General features: G+C 39.0%; 1 protein-coding gene across 2 annotated transcripts in view; it reads left to right on the forward strand.

The window, feature by feature from the left end:
- Window positions 1-86: 86 nt before the first annotated feature.
- The window catches only part of TOGARAM1 (TOG array regulator of axonemal microtubules 1), an 81,648-nt gene continuing 65,778 nt past the window's right edge, over window positions 87-15,956 (forward strand). For both annotated transcript variants that reach the window (XM_027111132.1, XM_027111133.1), the window contains exon 1: window positions 87-2,402. In XM_027111132.1, coding sequence (XP_026966933.1) covers window positions 357-2,402 — 2,046 coding nt within the window. In that variant the 5' untranslated portion in view covers window positions 87-356. The remainder of the gene's footprint in view (window positions 2,403-15,956) is intronic.

The raw sequence follows: 15,956 nt of genomic DNA on the forward strand, positions 1-15,956 counted from the left end.
TTTCACTTCCTTTTCCAGGGGCCTTCTGCCTAGTCCGATCTTCCGATGTGGACTACATGACCCAGCATTCATCACGGCAGATTGATTTCCGGGTCAAGAGGCCCGCTCTGGGTACATCACCATGGAAGCGATCGGTTTGGTCACGTGGTGCCCCTGGTTACGCCCGGAGGCAGCTGTGGGGTCTGGGGCTCAGACGGGGGCCATTTTGCCGAAGGCAGTCTCCTGGAGTTGGGGGCTTAAGCTGTTCTTTTTCCTCCCCTGAAGCTTGAGGCTTGGAGAAGAACAGGAACGCTGGGCTCCATCGAGCCCTTCGGAGATGATGGTTTCCTACAGGCTCCGCCACTTGATGACCCTTCATGGCGGCTGCGCCCTTCGCGCTGCTCCCGCTGCCGCCCCTTCCAGCCCTCTGTGCCTATCGCCTCCAGAGCCGCAGTCGTCCTCCCGCCCCAGAGACTGATGATAGACGAGGTAGGGGCGCCATGAGAGGCGAGAAAAACTACTGCTGCCGTGGAGCTGCCGGAGACCACGGTTCCTGCCCCCCGACGCCTTCGCCTCTGGCCTCGACCCTCTTGATGCCCTCGGAGGCAATCTCAAGTAATTGGTCTGGGTCTGGAGGTGGTTTGTCAGGGGGAGATGAAGAGGAGACTCGGCTCCTTCAACAACTCCGGACCGCGCCGGATCCTTCCGAGGCCTTTCAGGCTTTACAGGCTGCTTTGCCGCGCCGGGGCGGTAGACTTGGCTTCCCCCGACGAAAGGAAGCATTGTATCGGGCCGTGGGCCGAGTGCTTGTGGAAGGAGGTAGTGATGAGAAGCGACTCTGCTTGCAACTCCTCTCGGACGTTCTCCGGGGTCAGGGGGAGGCAGACCAGTTGGAAGAGGCCTTTAGCCTAGCACTTCTGCCTCAGCTAGTTGTCTCCTTACGAGAAGAGAATCCAGCTCTGCGGAAAGATGCGCTGCAGATCTTACACGTGTGTTTGAAACGTAGTTCTGGACAGGTGCTGAGAATGCTTATACAACAAGGACTGGAAAGTACCGATGCCCGGCTTAGAGCTTCCACGGCACTACTGTTCCCTATCTTGCTTACTCCTGAGGATTTGTTGCTCCGCCTAGATCTTACCGAGGTGATAATATCCTTAGCCCGAAAGCTTGGCGGTCAGGAGATAGAAGAAGAATCTGAAACAGCCTTCTCTGCACTTCAACAAATTGGGGAGCGTCTTGGCCAAGAGAGGTTTCAGTCATATATCTCTCGCCTGCCTTCTGCCCTGAGGAGACACTACAATCGCCGCCTGGAGTCCCAGTTTGGAAGTCAGGTTCCTTATTATTTGGAACTTGAAGCCTCTGGATTTCCTGAAGATCCCCTTCCCAGTGCAGTGCCTCTTTCCAACAGCAATCTTAAATTTGGGATTATTCCTCAGGAGCTGCATTCAAGGTTGTTAGATCAGGAAGACTATAAGAACCGGACTCAGGCTATTGAGGAGCTAAAACAGGTGATGGGACGCTTTAACCCTAGTTCCACCTCTCATTCTAGCCTAGTCGGTTTCATTAGTTTGATGTATAATTTGTTAGACGATTCTAACTTCAAAGTGGTCTATGGCACACTTCAAGTCCTGCATTTACTGGTTGTTCGTCTTGGAGAGCAGGTACAACAGTTCTTGGGACCAGTTATAGCAGCTTCTGTCAAAGTGCTGACAGACAACAAGTTGGTGATCAAACAAGAATACATGAAAATCTTCCTCAAGCTAATGAAGGAAGTAGGTCCTCAACAGGTGCTTTGCTTACTCCTGGAACATCTCAAACATAAGCATTCCAGAGTGAGAGAGGAAGTGGTGAACATTTGCATCTCCTCCCTCCTGACCTATCCCAGTGAGGATTTTGACTTATCCAAACTATCTTTTGATCTTGCTCCAGCTCTTGTAGATAGCAAACGCAGGGTACGCCAAGCAGCTCTTGAAGCCTTTGCTGTGTTGGCATCATCAATGGGCTCAGGTAAAACCAGCATCCTTTTCAAAGCTGTGGATACTGTTGAGCTGCAAGATAACGGAGATGGAGTGATGAATGCTGTGCAGGCCAGATTGGCTAGGAAAACCCTCCCAAAGTTAACAGAACAGGGATTTGTGGAGTATGCAGTACTCATGCCATCATCTGCCCAGGGTAGATCAAGTCATTTGGCACATGGAGCAGATACAGACTGGCTTTTGGCGGGTAACAGAACTCAGAGTGCACACTGTCACTGTGGTGACCACACAAGTGATAGCATGCAAATTTATGGATCTTATAGTCCAACTATCTGTACTCGAAGGGTACTAAGTGCAGGAAAAGGAAAAAATAAATTACCATGGGAAAATGAGCAGCCTGGAGTCACGGGAGAAAACCAGACCTCCAATTCAAAGGATATAGAACAGGTATGCATCTTCCCTAATTTCCTTGAGTTGAAGCAATGAAAAAATTTAAAATGAAAGTATGCTTGTAATGACTTAAAGGTGAGGCTCCTTGAGGGCTGTATGCTTTGTTTTTAAGTCAATTTGCTGATGTATCTATTATAATGAGAGAGGTTTGGTAGGTTAGGTAGATTTCCTGCTTGATTGATTGGATTAAATTTGAGGCACAATTTGATATAGACAATGCTTGGATTTCAGTTTTGGCCTGTCACTTTGGCATATCAGTTATCTCATTCATACAACAAACACTGAATACCTGGTAGGTGCCAGATAAAGAGCCAAGTTCTGGGAAGGAAGATGAGACCAGTTCTGCAGAGTTTAGGGAAAAGGTCAGACCTATAAACAGGCAGTTACAAATTTGTTAAGTGCTAAAATAGAAATATAAAGGGTCCTGTGGGAATACTGAAAATAGAAAAAATAATTCCACTGGAAAAGTAAAAAAAAAAACCTTCCAATAAGATATGACGTCTGAACTGAGATTTTTTTCCTCAAGTTTTTATTTTGAAAATTTCAAATCTGTAGTTTAAAAGAATAGTACAGCGAATATTCATATGCTTCATCTGTATTTACCACATTACCATCTATAATGAGATGAACTTTACATGACATCACCTCATGAGGCATGTAATATCAGGTGTCCCACTATTGGTGATGCTAAGTTTTATCACTTGGTTAAGGTGGTGATAACCATATCACTCCATTGCAAAGGTTTACTTTCCTCTTTATAATTAGCACATGATCTGCAGGATGATACTTTGAGACATTATGGATATGTCAACGACCTTCCACCCCTGTTGTTAGCATCCACCAATGATCCTTACCTGTATATTTATTACATTGGGAACTACAAAAAAGGGTGACACTTCTGAAAATTCTAATGGTCCTTCTGTATTTGTTACCTGGCATTCTTTTTTATTTTATGTGTAATAATTAAATACATTAGTATTCCTTTTGAGGCTAAAATTGATTTGACCAGTGGCTGGCTCCTGTGTCCTTTCGCATGACTCTTTAGTCTTTGAACACTTCCTTAACTTAAACATAATATGATGCCCAGCCTTACCTTGTATTTTTCTTGCTCCAGACCTGGAATCAACCTTTTTTCCAAGAGCCCAAGAACTGCTTTTTTTCGTGGAGAGTGGAATTTTAAAACCAAAATCTGGGTATAGATGTGCTCACTGCTATTGCTTATCATTATGCATTGGTCCTTTCAGTGGATAGAACCAGGGAATACCTTTATTTATTTATTTATTTATTTTAATTTTATTTACTTTTTGGCTGCATTGGGTCTTCGTTGCTGCGCGTGGGCTTTCTCTGGTTGCGACAAGAGGAGGCTACTCTTCATTGCGGTGCACAGGCTTCTCATTGTGGTGGCTTCTCTTGTTGTGGAGCATGGGCTCTAGGGTGTGCGGGCTTCAGTAGTTGTGGCGCATGGGCTCAGTAGTTGTGGCTCATGGGCTCTAGAGCGCAGGCCCGGTATTTGTGGCACACGGGCTTAGTTGTTCCAAGGCATGTGGGGTCTCTCCGGACCAGGGATCAAAACTGTCTGCCCTGCATTGGCAGGCGGATTCTTAACCACTGTACCACCAGGGAGGTCTCAATACCTTTTTAATTTTTTTAAAACAAATTCATACTGATACCTCCAATTCAAATCCAGCACTACAAGGTTCTTACTCATCTTCCTTTAGTCCATATTTGTATCTCCCTTCTCCCACAGTATAACCCTGGTCCCCAATATCAGTTATATTTATTCATATGCTGTATCCTACAGTACACAAAATATAATTATTACACCAGTAATACAACTACCTACCTATTAAATAAAGTTCAAGATTTCTTTGCAGTTGTTTTTATGCTTAGAATTATCCAACAGTCATATGGTCAAACTTTTCTTAAATTAATTGGTTTATAGGTGATTATAATCGAAATGGTATGATAAAAGATGAATAGGAATTTGCTAAGTGTGGATGCATCCTGGTGAATTTCAGACTGAAAATATATATGTTCAGAGACACTGAATTATAAAAGGACTTAGTGAGTTAATAAAAAGTGGTGAATTTATAAACAGCTGAAACAATGAGTTTGGTGGGAAGCAACAGAAGATGAAACTAGAAATGTAGGCAAGGACCAAGTATGGAGATCATTTTTGTAAATAAGTAGTTCGTGCCTTTCTCAGAATGGATGGAGGAGAACTGTGTTCTCTCTTGTTCCTTTTAATTCTAAAATTTTTCATTTTTATTTTAAATAATTTTTCCGTATTTACATAATTTAGTCATATGGTTTTTCTCATGTATTTCTCATATAACTACCGGGCAATGAATGATTTTCTGTAAGCATTTATTTTAACACTGCTTGTTATGTGTCAAATCTAAAATGTTAGTGTAAGGAGTTCTCTGGCAGTCCAGTAGTTAGGACTTGGTGCTTTCATTGCCGTGGCTCGGGTTCAATCCCTGGTTGGGGAACTAAGATCCCACAAGCTGGGACTTCCCTGGTGGTGTAGTGGTTGAAAGTCCGTCTGCCAATGCAGGGGACACAGGTTCAACCAGGACTTCCCCTGGTTGGGGAAGATCCCACATGCCGCGGAGCAACTAAGCCTGTGTGCCACAACTACTGAGCCTGCACTCTAGAGCCCACAAGCCACAACTACTGAGCCTGCGTGCCACAACTACTGAAGCCCACATGCCTAGAGCCTGTGGTCCACGAAAAGAGAAGCCACCACAGTGAGTAGCCCACACACCGCAACAAAGAGTAGCCCCTGCTCGCTGCAACTAGAGAAAGCCCATTCACAGCAACGAAGACCCAACACAGCCAAAAATAAATTAAAAAAAAAAGATCCCAGAAGCTGCGTGGTGTGGCCTAAAAAAAGAAAAAGTTAATGTATTAAGATTCTAATGCTGGCTAAAGCACCAAGAATCTAAAAATTAACACATTTCTGAAATTCTAGTGTAGATATATATTGCTTTTTTTTTTTTTTTTTTGCGGTACGCGGGCCTCTCACTGTTGTGGCCTCTCCCCTTGCGGAGCACAGGCACAGGCTCTGGACGCGCAGGCCCAGCGGCCATGGCTCACGGGCCCAGCCGCTCCGTGGCATGTGGGATCTTCCTGGACTGGGGCACGAACCCGTGTCCCCTGCATCGGCAGGCGGACTCCTAACCACTGCGCCACCAGGGAAGCCCAGTATATATTGCTTTTGAAAGAAGTTATGGTGAAATTAAAAATTATCCCAGAAATTAAGTTATACAGTTGTCCTTCAGTATCTGAGGGAGATTGGTGTCAGGACACCCAAGCATACCAAAATCCGCAGATGCTCAAGTCCCTTATATAAAATGGTATATTTTAGTTGTATATAACCTCCTCCTGTATGCTTTAAATTATTTCAAGATTACTTATAGTATCTAATACAATGTAAGTGCTATATAAATAGTTGTAAATGCTATGTATTGCCAAGGAATGGAAAATTCAAATTTTGCTTTTTGGAACTTTCTGGAATTTTTTTTTTTTAAAAAAACATTTCCCATCCACTGTTGGTTGAATCTGTGGATGTAGAACCCACCAATTTGGAGGGCTGACTGTACTTTCTGGATCAGAAATGGTCTGTAGAAGAACTACAATGGAAATTATCTTAATGGAGGACATGGATTAAATATTTTTATGTGTGCAGTTTTTTAAAGTACATATATTTTTTAAAAATTAATAAATACTATATTTTCAAGCAGATGAATAGAGCACAGAGAATTTTTAGGACAGTGAAATTATTTTGTATGATACTACAATGATGGATACTGGTCATGGATATATTTCTCCAAACCCATAGAATGTACAACACCAAAAGTAAACCCTAATATAAATCTATGGGTTTTAGATGATAATGATGTGTCAGTGTAGGTTCATCATTTGTAACAAATGTACCACCCTGGTAGGGATGGTGTTAGTGGAGGGTGGGTATCTGCTATATGTGTGGGTGTGAGTAGGGGATATATGGGAACCCTCTGTACTTTCAATTTTGCTGTGAACCTAAAACTGCTCTAAAATATAGAGGAGGAGAGGAAGGTAAAGAGAGAAAACTCAAATTTGAATGAGGTAACAAAATGCATAATAAATCTATGAATAGCAAGACCCAAAAAAGTGGAAGTTAATTTGGGGGAAAATGAGCTTTAGGTAGAGGAAGATAAAACATTCAGCTTAGTTTGTTGAAGACCACTATTCAAGAGACAAGGAAAGAACTAGAGATGTAGAACTTGGAAGTCCCATATTGAGAAGTAATTGTTGAAACTGTGAGATTGGAGGGGCTCTCCAATGAAGGGCATTTAGAGTAAGAGCAGAGTGCTTAAGACTCAATTTTAGCCTACAGGCCCATTTCAGGAATAGCAGTAGGAGATAGAACCATACAAGGCAAAGAGAAAGAGTGCCTAAGAGTTGGAAGAGAACCAAGAAAGAACAAAGGTTTTAGAAGTGAAGTAAAGAAAGTGTTTCATGAAGTACATCAGTACTGTTAAATGCAGGAGAGATTGAGGAGAATTAAATCTGAAAAAGCATGATTTGTTCTTATAGATTCAGCCTGCTACTTATAAAATAATTTTTGAAGGTACTTTTCTCATAATTTTATCTTTCTTAATTTCCTCTTAATAATCCTTCTGATTGTAAAAAATTATAGTGCTTATTATAGAAAATTTGGAAAATATAAAAAGGCACAAAGAAGAAATTAAAAATTTTCAGCAATCTCACTACTGAGGCCTCCTGTGAATATTTTATTGCCTGTTCTTCAAGTATCATTTCAATTTATTTATACAAATGTAGATTATTTTTTCCATACACAAACGTCTCCCCCTTTCACTAACTTTACCATGAACGTTTTTTTCTTGAAAATAAATAATTTGTAGTAGGATCTTTATTGGCTGTTTAATATTAGATCATATAATATAAGTCTGTTTAGCTGTTCTCTTACTTTTGAATATTTAGGCTTTTTAATTCTGTTTTTATTTCCACCATTTAGTTGATTATTTTTGTGCCCTGACATATAGACTGATAACCAGATTCCTGTGGTATTCTGGTTATCAGAAACTTTGCATCTCTTTCTGTGCTTTTATGACTTTTAATGGTTTAGTGGGGTCCAGTAATCAGACATCACTAGCCGGCTGCCGTGTTAGCTATATTTTTCCTAACAGATTTCTCTACAACATATTAAGAGTTACGGTAACCTAGACTGAAAAGTAAGGAGCATACGTGCTTTATGTGTATGCAGTTACTAGGTCTGTAGCTTTTTCAAGGTAGAAGATTTGGTTATTGGAAGGTAATTGGGACATGGACGAAAGTGGTTTTAGACAGACCAAATTTATAAGTTTATGAGATGAATTGATAAGGAAATACAGGCAGTAAGCATTTACTAAACATCTTATTGATCATCCACTATGTGTGAAGCCAAGTTCGAGCTTATAGATTACTCTTTAAAGCACTGCCTAGCATTTTTTTCCTCTGTTGGTATTTAGCACGTGAGCCATGTCTTCTTTCTTCTCCATGATGGTAAAGCACTGTGCTGATAGGGACTGTTTTTGTTTGTTTGTTTATATAGCAGTACTAACATAGTGCTGTGCCTACAATCAGTATCAACAAATATCTGTTAAGTGAGAAAATAGAATCTAAGTGTTTGAGGGTGAAAGAAAAGACCAAGCAAGGTATGGCAGGATGTAGTGGGATGAGTTATTACTATGTTTTATTTTTAAATAGGAATCACCCGATTTGAAAGAAGCAGAGAAAGAAGCCACCAGTGACTTCAACTTGCCTACTCTGTCTTGTACTGTGGTAGATTTTAGATTTGCAAGGAACATATGATTTGATCCCTGTAATCATATTTGAGAATCAAATTTGAGAGAGAAAGGCAAGGAATTAATGTCCCTAAATACTGAGTGAGTCAAGAACACAGGTATATAGAGAGGTTAGCTTTGGAATAGAGGCAGAAGTCTTTTCTTCTAGAACTGGAGGAAAAATAAAAGGAAGATGACTTAGGATTCAGAAAAATTTTGAGACAGCAAAATTTTTTTTGAAGTTGAGAGGAAGACATGAGCTCTGGAATAGTGCTTATCGAATTTTAATGTGCATATGAATTACCTCAGTATCTTGTTAAAATACAGATTCTGGTTCAGTTTGGGAGGGGTTCTGAGACTACATGTCTAGTAAGCTTCTAGGTGTTGCTGCTGCTGCTGATTTGTGATTCACATTTTGAGGGCAGGGCTCTAATATTAGGCTTCCATATTCTGGTACACTAAGAGGCAAGCTGAGAATGGAAAATAGAGGATCAGGGATTTGAAGAATGTGGGAAAATTTTAGAATACTTAATGTGACAAATTTAAACATAATAGAAAATCGCAAATTATTAAGTTGCACTAATGTATTTGTTGTGAACTTAATCCTAAAAATTGAAATTTTCCTTGGATAGTACATCGTTTCCAGTAAGTAGTCTTTAATTTTCTTTTAAAAATATGATTGGAGGGCTTCCCTGGTGGCACAGTGGTTAAGAATCTGCCTGCCAATGCAGGGGGGACACAGGTTAAAGCCCTGGTCCAGGAAGATCCCACATGCTGTGGAGCAGCTAAGCCCGTGAGCCACAACTACTGAACCTGTGCTCTAGAGCCCATGAACCACAACCACTGAGCCCATGTGCCACAACTACTGAAGCCCGTGTGCCTAGAGCCTGTGCTCCGCAGCAAGAGAAGCCACCACAATGAGAAGCCCATGCACTGCAACGAAGAGTAGCCCCTGCTCGCCGCAACTAGAGAAAGCCCGTGCACAGCAATGGAAGACCCAATGCAGCCAAAATATATATATATATATAATTGGAATATCTGAAAGAGAAAAACCCTTAGTTTTAAAACATGTCAAAATCATAAACAATCCTGAAAGCGTATTTAATATCAATGTAGATGTTGGATTGTTTCCAATAAATAGTCATTAATTTTCTTTTTAAAATTTTATTGAGATATCTGAAGTATTTGAAAAACTTTTTAATTTTTTAAAATTAATTATTTATTTGTTTTTGGCCAAGCTGCGTGGTTTGCAGGATCTTAGTTTCCCTACCAGGAATTGAACCTCCAGCCAGGGCAGTGCAAGTGCCAAGTCCTAACCACTGGACCACCAGGGAATTCCAAAAAAAACTTTTATTTTTAATGCTTGTCAAAATCATGAGTAACCCCAAAGCATATCTATTCTCAGAGTAAACAATCTATTTAAAAACTTAAAAATAATTTAAAAATAAGTTTTTAAAAATAAACCTTAGGGCTTCCCTGGTGGCGCAGTGGTTGAGAGTCCGCCTACTGATGCAGGGGACATGGGTTCGTGCCCCGGTCCGAGAAGATCCCACATGCCGCGGAGCGGCTGGGCCCGTGAGCCATGGCCGCTGAGCCTGCGCATCCGGAGCCTGTGCTCCGCAACGGGAGAGGCCACAACAGTGAGAGGTCCGTGTACCACAAAAATAAATAAATAAATAATATAGTAAATAAAAATAAACCTTAAAAAACATATTAAATAAGACAACGTATGTATTATATTGATTTTACGATCTAAAAAAACGCTATAACAATTCCCTTGATAAATGGATGAAACATACCCATTTCCTTGTATACATATTTTTTTTTTTTTTTGCTGTACGCGGGCCTCTCACTGTTGTGGCCTCTCCGTTGTGGAGCACAGGCTCCGGACGCACAGGCTCATCAGCCATGGCTCACGGGCCCAGCCGCTCCGCGGCACGTGGGATCCTCCCGGACCGGGGCACGAACCCGTGTCCCCTGCATCGGCAGGCGGACTCTCAACCACTGCGCCACCAGGGAAGCCCCCTTGTATACATATTTTTATTGCCCTGTAACTTTTTAACCTAAGGCAGCATCAGCTATATATATTAAATATAACCTTACCCAAAGACACCAACTTTTGTTTCCTCACAGACAAAAAACTAAAAGTCATGTAACCAAGAACTGTCTTTTTATTCTCTCCATGAGTATATATATCCTTTTCATAATGATTTAAGTGGCAAAAATAAACATGCATTTGTCATCATCCAAAGGCATTTATATATACTTTAACCTGTTTATTTGATGGTTATCCTGTAATTATAACAGACAAGGGTAAATTTAACATGGGGAACTATATTTAATATCCTGTGGTAAATGATAATGGAAAAGAATATATATATGTGTAACTGAGTCACTTTGCTATACAGCAGAAATTAACATAGCATTGTAAACAACTATACTTCAATAAAATTTTTTTAAAAGTATTGTGATCAGTGATTTGCATTTTTATCTTAATTAGAAATTAGGTTTTAAAGATTTTTCATTAATTCAGTTTTTTTGGGGGTTTTTTTTGCGATACGCGGGCCTCTCACTGTTGTGGCCTCTCCCATTGCGGAGCACAGGCTCCGGACGCGCAGGCTCAGCAGCCATGGCTCACGGGCCCAGCCGCTCCGCGGCATGCGGGATCTTCCCAGACCGGGGCATGAACCCGTGTCCCCTGCATCGGCAGGTGGACTCTCAACCACTGCGCCACCAGGGAAGACCCAGTTTTTTGTTTTTTCCCCCAGTTTTGTATTATTCTAAAATCTTAACTGAGTCTAGAAATTATAATGTAAGCTAATGTATTAAGCATTATAAGATTTATGGCATTATAAGAATTGATGCCTTTTAATAAAGATATTATCTATTATAAAATTTAATTGAACACGATTTTATATTTTGAAAATGAGTGATGTTAATGTATCCAACCAGTGAAACCAGTAGAGGAAATTTAAGAAATTTAAGTTAATTAGGCGTTTCCTGAGAGGATGAGTTCAAGTTTGCACAAACAATTATATCATACTGATATTATTTATTTATTTTATTTTATTTTTTTTGGCTGCATGAGGTCTTAGTTGCGGGACGTGGGATCTTTCATTGGGGTGCACGGGATCTTTCATTCTGGTGCATGGACTTCTCTCTAGTGGCATGGGCTCAGTAGTTGCCCTGTGGCATGTGGGATCTTAGTTTCCTGACCAGGGATCGAGCTGGCATCCCCTGCATTGCAAGACGGATTCTTAATCACTGGACCACCAGGGAAGCCCCCTAATATTATTTTTACATGGTGATAAAATCTGGGCAAAGACAAAAAGCTGTTTTCAAATGAGTCTGATTTGCCCAAAGAGCCATCTTAAATAGAATTTTTATGTGAATTTTTTCTATACAAGTATATGCAGTGTATTAAAACTTTTAAGATTAAGAACTTTTTTTTTCCTTGTTCTTTAACCTAGTAACCACGGTCATTAATTAAACCCACAGCTAGTCTGTGTTTTCCCTTGAATGTATAACTTTTGGCAAGACCATTTTTTTCCTTAAAGAACCAGTACATTTAAATCTTAAAAAATCTTAAATTCTCTTTTTGGGTTTTACTTAGTTTAATGTGATATAAGCACTTAACCTAATAATAATGATTTTTATAAGCCAATTGGAACAAGAGTTTGTTCCAGTTGATATTATCCTGATCGATTAATATTGTGTAGAGTGAAACGAGATATACCAATTTGCTCAAAAAATTTCATATTCATAAAATGGAAAATTTTTTTACTTTCTACGTAACTTAGAGGATCTAATTATGATAAATCAATAGAATTTAAGGTAGAAGCAGGTGCCAATCTATTAAGAATATTGAGCAGCTGAAGAAACAAAAATATAATCAGATTCAGTAGGTTCATCAAGGAAGCATCATTGTTGAGTGTGTTGGTTTTAAATATATTTCCACAAATACTTTGAAATTCTTCACCTGAAGAACTGGAGTCCAGTTCCCCTCTCCCTGAATGTGTCTGGACTAACTGACTCACTTCTAACAAATAAAGTCGAAATGGTGGTGTGTGACTTCATAAACTAGGTCATAAAAAGGCATTTTAGCTTCCATCTTGGGTGCTCTCTTTCTCTGATCACTTGCTCTGGAGGAACTCAGCTACTATGTTGTGAGCAGCCCTTTGGAGAGGCCCAGATGGCAAGGAACTGAGGCCTCCTACCAGTAGCCACCTGAATGAACTTCAGTGATCCTTCAGTCTCAGTCAGGCCTTCAGTTGACAGCAGCCTAGCCAACATCTTGATTGCAGCCTCAGAGATATCTAAACCATCCAGTTAATAAGTTGCTTCCAAATGTCTGATCCATAGAAAGAGAGACAATTATGTTTGTTGTTTTAAGCTACTGTATTTTGGGATAACTCATTACACAGCAATAGATAACTATTAGATTGAGAATTGTGGTTCCCAGGAATTTGGTGAGACTTTTTTTTTCCCCCAATGTCCATATCCTTTACAATAATGGCATTAAATTTTCTTAGTTTTTAAAAGGCTAAACTTGCTTAAGGTTTGGAAAACTATTAAATATTGTGCTGTTTGGCTTTTGGAAGCCACCATTTTCCTAAGTTTTTCTAATTTATAATTACGTTTCTTTACTGTCCTTTCTTTAGCTCTAGAATTCTAAAATAATGTTAACTTGCAGTTATTTATTTAGCAAAATCGAAGAAAGCTGACCATTGAATGTTAAGGATTTTGTTTTCTTTATTTTTGGTATAAGAATTTGATTTTTACAGATATTGTCAGGTATTGGGCCCATAATAAGTAAACATGAAGAAAACCTTAATTTTGGATGGAGGAAGAGGACTCTGGTTATTGGAGTACAGGAGCTCAAATCCATACATTTACAAAGCAAGCAAAAACAACATACCAATAAGGAAACGAGATTCCAGATTCCCTGTCAGCTGCCACCTGACAAGCAGACTGCTATCCAGCAGAAATCACCTGATAGACCATTAAATCAAAACCCATTTCCACCATTGATGCCATCTGTGTGGAAACTGTTGTCCATGTGCCCAGTCAAAATCAGAACCAGAAACAGACTTTATCAAGAATCAGATCCACTGCAAGAGCCCTATTGCTCAGTGAGTTACGTGAGGAAAGATTCACTGAGGACTCAACGGTCCAAGTCTCAGAAAAGGTACGCTTTGAGGCCATGTGTTTGATTCTCAAGTTAGGACCCAGAAGGGCAGTATATTACTGACACCTCCAGAAATAGACATCAAAGAGCAGTCAGAAGCATTTGGTTTGTTATTTTGCAATTTGTTTTCTTACATGAGAGAGAGTCAGCTAATAGGCTAAATCAAGGAAAAACCAGGAGTGAGAAAAGAGAAAAAAATTATTACAGACTAGACATAGTTAAGTCTTGTTTGCACATTTTATGGGTAAACTGGTTAGCTGATACCTACAAAGAGTTCAGTCTGGGTATTCTTTTCTTATGTAGGAAGACTAAGGATTTCAAAGAAACCATTTTAGTTGTTTTTAAAAAATACTTACTATGCAACAATCTTTCTAAGGTCTGCTAGTCTCCTTCCATCAGCACTGGTACCGTATGCTAGGTATGTACCATTTCCCTCATTGAAATTCCTTATCAATATACAAAAAAAATTTGGAAGCAACCCAAATGTTCAATAATAGGAGAATGGCATATCTAGTCAATGGAATATTATGCAGCCTTTAAGCATAGCTTATGTCCTTAGACCTAGCAATTCCATTTTTAGTATTTCTGTAGAACTATATATTTCTCTTTATAAATATTATATTTCTGTAGAGCATATAATGCACAAGGATATGTGCATAATCATGTTCACTACAAGATTGTAATAGTAAAAAGTTGTGACAAGGAAAATGTCCATCAGTTGGGAACTATGAGTCCAACCATAATGTGGAATACTGGGCAACAGTTAAAAAGAGTAAGAAGATTTGTACGGATTAACATGGAAGGATGTCTACAATATGCTGAGTAATAACTATGTGCCAGAGTAGTATATGATCTACTTTTGTTTCTTTTTAAAATTGCTTGTTGAAAAATGTACATATATTGAGAAAGAACTGTTAACAGAGTTTATCCACATGATTCTAGTGAAAAGGGTGCCAAAGAAGAATTTGACTTTTTATCTTTTTTTTTTTTTACTATAAGTAGTTACTACTTTTTGTAATGAAAGTTTGTAGCACTTATGAGAGGTTTTAATAACATGGGAAATATAATGTTTATAATAATATTTCATTATAATGTTAAGTGCAAAACTGGGGTATAAAACTTGTTATATATGGTATCACAACTCTGTTTTCTTAAAGGTTGCATAGAAAATGATTTGAAAAAACACACAAAGATGTTTCAGAAGGTGACTTTGGAGGTAATTGGAAGGTAATTGGAATAAACTTTTTTAATGGCCACCATTAAGGGACAAGGTTGGAGTCCAGGGAAAACCAGAAAGAACTGGTAGAATATGAATAGGTCCAAACCTGGAGGCCGGAGGTTAGGATAAATTTAGTACAAGCTCAATAAAGGCAGGAGTGTAGGTGGTTTCTGAGAGAACTAGCTATTAAAAAGTCTTTTCCTGATAATTTGCTACTAACTATACCAAAGTGGAATTAAAACTATTTTTGTAATGGAACTTCCCTGGCAGTCTAGTGGTTAAGACTCTGTGTTCCCAATGCAGGGGGCATGGGTTCTTTCCCTGGTCAGGGAACTAAAAGCCCACATACAGCCAAAAAAGAAAGAAAAAAACAACAACTATCTTTGTGATGTCCTTAACATACCTTGCCAAAAGCTGAACTAAGATGTGTTAGGTCAAATAAATGTTTTTATGAAAAATATATAAGCAATCAAGTGTAAAGGTTAAGAGATAATAAACAGCAAGATTAAAATAGTAGATAAGACTGTGAATTTCAAATCATTGTTAATATTAAATGTGAAACTTGCCTTTTATAACAGTTTCATTTACTGTAAGGAATTAAGTGAATTAAATTTTAAGATATTAACTTCAAAGACTTAAAACTCAGTTCCATTTTCCTGAGTCATAAAGTGCTCTAAACAAACTGCTTCGTATTTTGTAAATTTAGCTCACAACATTTTCAAAATATGTGTACTTTTTTATGCTAACTCATTTCCCTTTCCCTTTATTTTTTTGTTTAGTCCCATCAAAGCTTATCCTGATGAAAATCATTTGACTGCTTTTAAGAGAGACCAAAAGAGACCTCTCATGTTAATAATAATTGGTGTGTCTACAGTCTGCTTTCAAATATTTGCAGATTTTTCTACAGCAAAATGTAATTCCTGACTTCTAGATTCTTGAAAATGCCAGATTCACAGACACATTCTCCACTGCTACCACTGCCCCCATTATCTCCACCCCACCACCACTACCACTAGCTGTTGTATTCACTGTCATACATATTCATGTTCTATTCTCTAAGCAGAAATTAATTATGGAGTAATTCTAATGTAAGTGTATTCCATACTGGAGAATTATTTCTGGATTACTCATGATTTTAACTGGGTTAGTATACCTTCTTTTAATGTATCTAATCAAAAGTTGACTGTAATTGGTTTCATTTTTATTCCATTGTGTCCTTTTCATACTGCCTTCTATATAATCAGTCACAGAAATTATAACATTGGATTTTGAGAAAGTAAAGTCAGGCCTTTTTCAGCTGAGGCATTCATTAT

Source organism: Aethalodelphis obliquidens, unplaced genomic scaffold (assembly GCF_003676395.1).
Source record: "Aethalodelphis obliquidens isolate GAN/ISIS:26980383/991018 unplaced genomic scaffold, ASM367639v1 scaffold10, whole genome shotgun sequence".
Taxonomy (NCBI): domain Eukaryota; kingdom Metazoa; phylum Chordata; class Mammalia; order Artiodactyla; family Delphinidae; genus Aethalodelphis; species Aethalodelphis obliquidens.